Raw genomic sequence first — 4,907 nt, 5'->3', positions numbered from 1 at the left:
TCAGTGGCGGCGGAGTCTGATGTATGCCTTGGTGTGGGGTCGATATTAAAAGTTGTTGATGGAGGATGCAGAATGAGAGGCAGAGAGAAGCAGATGGTCCAGAAAGTCAACTGGGCATGTAATTAACACGCGGTCACTGTGGAAGCTCTCTGGCTTCTTTCCTCATCTGTAAAATGGGGAAATGTAATAAAACACAGTGATTGCAAGCTTGAGATTTATCACTGTGATTAAAAGCAATTAGCAACTGGTTCCTGTCTTCTGTGCAGGCCCAGATCTCACATGGGGGTGGCTGAAGTTATTGTCTTTGGCAAGAGGGGCTAGTGGAGTGAGGGCAAGCCCCCCAGAGAAACAGCAGGCAACCTCATTTAATGAAGGAAGGTGGGTTTCCTGTCCAATCTGGCTGCACAGGGTTGACGAAATGAGAGCCAAGTAACCAGGAGATCCTGGAATCACTGATATCCACAGTATTCTCCTGCAAGTCCCTGCAAGCTGCAGAAGAAAGGCCTCCAAAGACACTGAAGTCAGATAATTGCCACCATGGGTGGCGCCAGCCAAGCCACAGCTGGGGTGAACCAGTTAGTGTGGAGCCACTAGAACCCCAGATCCTGTGAATTCCAGGCTCCTCACCGCACAGCTCCCCTAAATCATTTTATTACTCTCATCAAAAGTATCCTGCCTTTTTATGAGTGATTTTGTTTTCTGGCCTATTTCTTGCACTATGGTGGGGTTTTACCGTAATAACATCTACGTCATAGGGTATCTGTGATGATGTTATGAGTTAGTACAGGTAAGGTGCTATCAGTTCCAGTACTCGTGGCTTGTCAGTGGCAGAGCCAGGGTTCATGTCCACACTCCTAATGTGGTGCTCATCTCTCTGTCCAGTAATCTGTTCCTTTTCAAAGAGCACTCAATTTTGTGAATAATCAGTAGTCTTAATAATAGGCAATGTTTACTGGGTTTTTATAAGCCAGGCATTGAGCTAAATGCCTTACATGTGTGATCCTTCTGAATCTGCTCAACAACCCTCTGAAAGAGTGACTATTATTATGCCCATTTTAGAGATGGGAAAATGAAGCTCAGGGAAGCTTAGTAACTTGTCAAGTTTAGGGGGGTCCTGCAATTTCCCACGTGCCTCAGAAGGAAATACTTGCCAGGGTCCAGGTGGTTTTCACTCACCAGATGATCATGAAGAAAGGAACTGCGAAGGCTTCCGACGTGATGCCGTGGACCAAGGACTGCAGCGAGCTGGGAAAGGTGCTCACCGTCCTGGGGATGACCTCCCAGGTGGTGTTGAAGTTGGTGAACGGCCCACAGGCTTTCGAGGAAGGGATGCTGCCAGGACATGGACCAAGAGGCTCAGAATGAGGCGTGCAGTACAGGCGGACCGTCCCACACCCAGAACATTTTGTTAGCAATGGCCTGCAAGGAACCACCTGACCTCCTGGGCCTTCTGGAATATTCTGGTCAAAAATACTTACCTTGAAATTTCATCAGCTCTCTAAACCTAACTTCCAGTTTAGAGGAAATTCAGGATGAAAGAGCAAGTTAAATGACACTGTAAGAAAACAGACAGATCCAGAATGTGGGCATTCTATTCTCTGATCTCTTAATTTAGAAGTGAGGAAACTGGCCTGGCCTCTTCAAAGAAGCAAAGGTTAAAAGATATTGAAGAAAATACGAGAAAAAAATAAAAAAGAAAAAGAAAAAGGTTAAAAGAAACTAAATAGATATAACAAATGAAAGCAATGGGTGAAACTTGATTGTTATTTTTAAAATAAAGCTATATGAGACTATTTTGGGGTAATTGGAGAAATCTGAAAATGGCAGGAATATCTTAGTATTAATTTTCTTAGGTGTGATATGTTATTGTGGATACACATGAAGCAGAATGTTCTTATTCTTAGGAGCTTCATGCTGAAGTATTTAGGAGTGAAAGGTTATGGTGCCTACAACTTAATTTCAAATGGTGGTTATACGGAGAGAGAAAACAAATCATTGGCCCGCTGTATCTGCAGGTTCTGAGTCAGCAGATTCAACCAACCTCAGATAAAAAAAAATCTGAAAAAACAAAAAATTAAAAAAGCCAATACAACAATAAAAATACAAATAAAGTACAATACAGTCCAACAACTATTTATACAGCATTTACATTGTATTAGGTATTATAAGTAATCTAGAGATGAGTTAAAGTATACGGGAGGATGTGCATAAATGATATGCAAACACTGTGCCATTTTATATCAGGAAATTGAGCATCTGTGGATTTTGATGTGGGTGTGGGGGTGTCTTGGAACCAATTCCCCGAGAATACTGAGGGATGACTGCATAGCGAAATGCTAACAATGGGACATCCTGTTGAAGAGTATATGAGTTTCACTGTTACTACTTTTCTCAATTTTTCTGTAGATCTCAAATTTCTCAAAATAAAAAGCAGAGAAAAAAAGAAATAAAATTACAATGGAAAAACACTAAAATTAAGACCTGAATAGAATTGCCTAAATCCACATCACAAAGGTCTGTGTTTAAGATTTTCCATTGCAGGGCCAGGCACGGTGGCTCATGCCTGTAATCCTAGCTCTCTGGGAGGCCGAGGCGGGCGGATTGTTTGAGCTCAGGAGTTCGAAACCAGCCTGAGCAAGAGTGAGACCCCGTCTCTACTAAAAATAGAAAAATGAGCTGGACGTGGTGGTGTGAACCTGTAGTCCCGGCTACTCAGGAGGCTGAGGCAGGAGGATCGCTTGAACCCAGGAGTGTGAGGTTGCTGTGAGCTAGGATGACGCCACGGCACTCTAGCCCGGGCAACACAGTGAGACTCTGTCAAAAAAAAAAAAAAAAAGATTTTCCATTGCAGCCCTAGGGATAAAAATAAATTCCTAGAAATAACCTAAATGTTGTTTAAAGAAAAAGATGAACGATTTATGGTCCCTTCATATGACAGAATACTAAAGAACCACTGAGAGAGAAAGAAAAACAAAAGAGACAGATATGAGATGGCTGTCTCCCAGAAGAAAACTAAGTAGTTAGGAAATAGAATTTAAAAATGAATTTTTACCATATTTTCTTTTATACTTTTTGAATTCTGTGCCACATGAATGCATTTCTTATTTAAAAAAATCAAAGCTAAGAATATTTTTGAACGAATGAGAGTTTTATTTGTACATGGACACGGGAAAAGGTACAATATAAAATTAAGTGAAAAAATAAGTTGCCAGACACAATTATAGTATCATCCCATATGTGCTTTTAAAAAATAGATTTTTTTTCATAATAAATTTTTGGAAGTACTCATAAGAAAATGTTAATGGGCTCAAGCCTGTAATCCCAGCATTTTGGGAGGCTGAGGTAGGAGCATCACTTGAGGCCAGGAGTTCGAGGCTAGCCCTGGGCAATAGAGTAAGGCCCTGTCTTCACAAAAGAAATTTTTTTTTTAAATTAGCCGGGGGTGGTGGCCCACTCTTGTAGTTCCAACGACTTGGGAGGCTGAAGCAAGAGAATCGCTCAAGCCCCGAAGTTTGAGGTTGCAGTGAGCTATGACGACGCCACTGCACTCTAGTCCAGGTAACACAGTGATACCCTGTCTCCAAAAAAACCAAAAAACCAAAACAAAGGCAACGCTTTAAGCCCAAGTTGCAGAAGTGGACCAAGACATTCCAGCCATGAGGGACTTACTGACTTCTGCAGGTGGAACACCGTGGGAAAAGCCAATAAAACATGCAACGGACCCTTTAACACAAGAGAGGAACACGTCACAAAGCCAGGAAGTGTTCTAGAAAACAAAGTCATATTTACCGTGACATGCTGATTGTCAGAGGAATTATTGCCAAACACAGCCCAATCAGCAATACCAACAGGAAGAAGAAATTAGAATTGGACGCTCTGAACTGCCTGGGGGAGGGTCTGCAGGTGTAAAGAAGACTCAACTGAGGGAAGAAAAGGAAGGAGAAAATGCAGATCAGTGAGTGCAGCTTCCATGAGGCGAAATCAGCACATTCAGGCATTCCAGCAGGGACGCAAATTGGTCTAACCTTTCTAGAGGGTAGTCCGGCCATGCACATCAAAGTGAAAAAATGTTTCATCCAGACTCCAACTTTGGGGAATTCATGCAGATGAAACAGAGGGGAAAACGGGCCAAAACACATATGTGAGGATGTTTCCTGCCACAGTCATTGATAACAGGGAGTAAGTGGAAACAACCTAAAAAGCTCTCAGTGGGGATTCATTGGGTTAAAGTTAAAGTTTAAAATACACCAAGTGGGGCACAGTGGCTCACACCTATAATACCAGCACTTTGAGGAGGCAGGAGGATCGCTTGAGGCCAGGAATTCAAGACCAGCCTGGGCAACATAACAAGACCCTGTCTCTACAAATAATTTTTTTTAAAAATTAGCCAGGTGTGGTGGTGCACCCCTGCAGTCCCAGCTACTCGGGAGGCTGAGGCAGGGGGATCGCTTGAGCCCAGGAGTTCGAGGTTGCAGTGAGCTATGATGACATCACTACGCTGTAGCCCAAGCAACAGCGCAATAGTGTCTCAAAAAAAATTTTTTTAAATAATAAAAAAACATACTTCCACTGTGGGGAAGAAGATACGAAGGCAATATCAAGTGGGGAGGAGAAGGGAACAGTAACAACATCTAATTTCTCAATATTTTAAAAAGCTGTATTGCTGGTGGGGGCATCAAGCTCTTCTAAATTTAGCAGGAGCCAGAACATTTTGGGGGGGCAAGAGACATTGAGTACCAGGGACACTTGGTGTCCTGCTTTAGGGCAGCCGGCCAGACAGGCCTGGGGTGAGCGTCCCAAGGGAGCCTGGTGCCCCAGTGACATGTTTCATCAGCCCATGCTGTCTTTACTCTGATAAACACTGGGAGACCACAAGCTAAGCAATATTTTCTGGAAAGGGGGAAAAA

The 4,907-nt window shown here is 42.9% G+C and overlaps 1 protein-coding gene across 1 annotated transcript in view; it reads right to left on the bottom strand.

Moving 5' to 3' along the window:
* TMC7 (transmembrane channel-like 7) overlaps positions 1-4,907 on the bottom strand; it is a 37,468-nt gene that overhangs the window by 1,448 nt on the left and 31,113 nt on the right. Inside the window, exons 12-13 of the mRNA XM_012647552.1 lie at positions 3,790-3,920; positions 1,177-1,332 (exon numbers count right to left, since the gene is read on the bottom strand). Of these exons, the coding sequence (XP_012503006.1) occupies positions 1,177-1,332; positions 3,790-3,920 (287 nt within the window). The remainder of the gene's footprint in view (positions 1-1,176; positions 1,333-3,789; positions 3,921-4,907) is intronic.

This window comes from Propithecus coquereli, unplaced genomic scaffold (assembly GCF_000956105.1).
Source record: "Propithecus coquereli isolate 6110/MARCELLA unplaced genomic scaffold, Pcoq_1.0 Scaffold27, whole genome shotgun sequence".
Classification (NCBI taxonomy): Eukaryota; Metazoa; Chordata; class Mammalia; order Primates; family Indriidae; genus Propithecus; species Propithecus coquereli.
The sequence above is the reverse complement of the archived record's forward strand: the minus strand, read 5'-3'. Positions and strand labels throughout refer to the sequence as shown.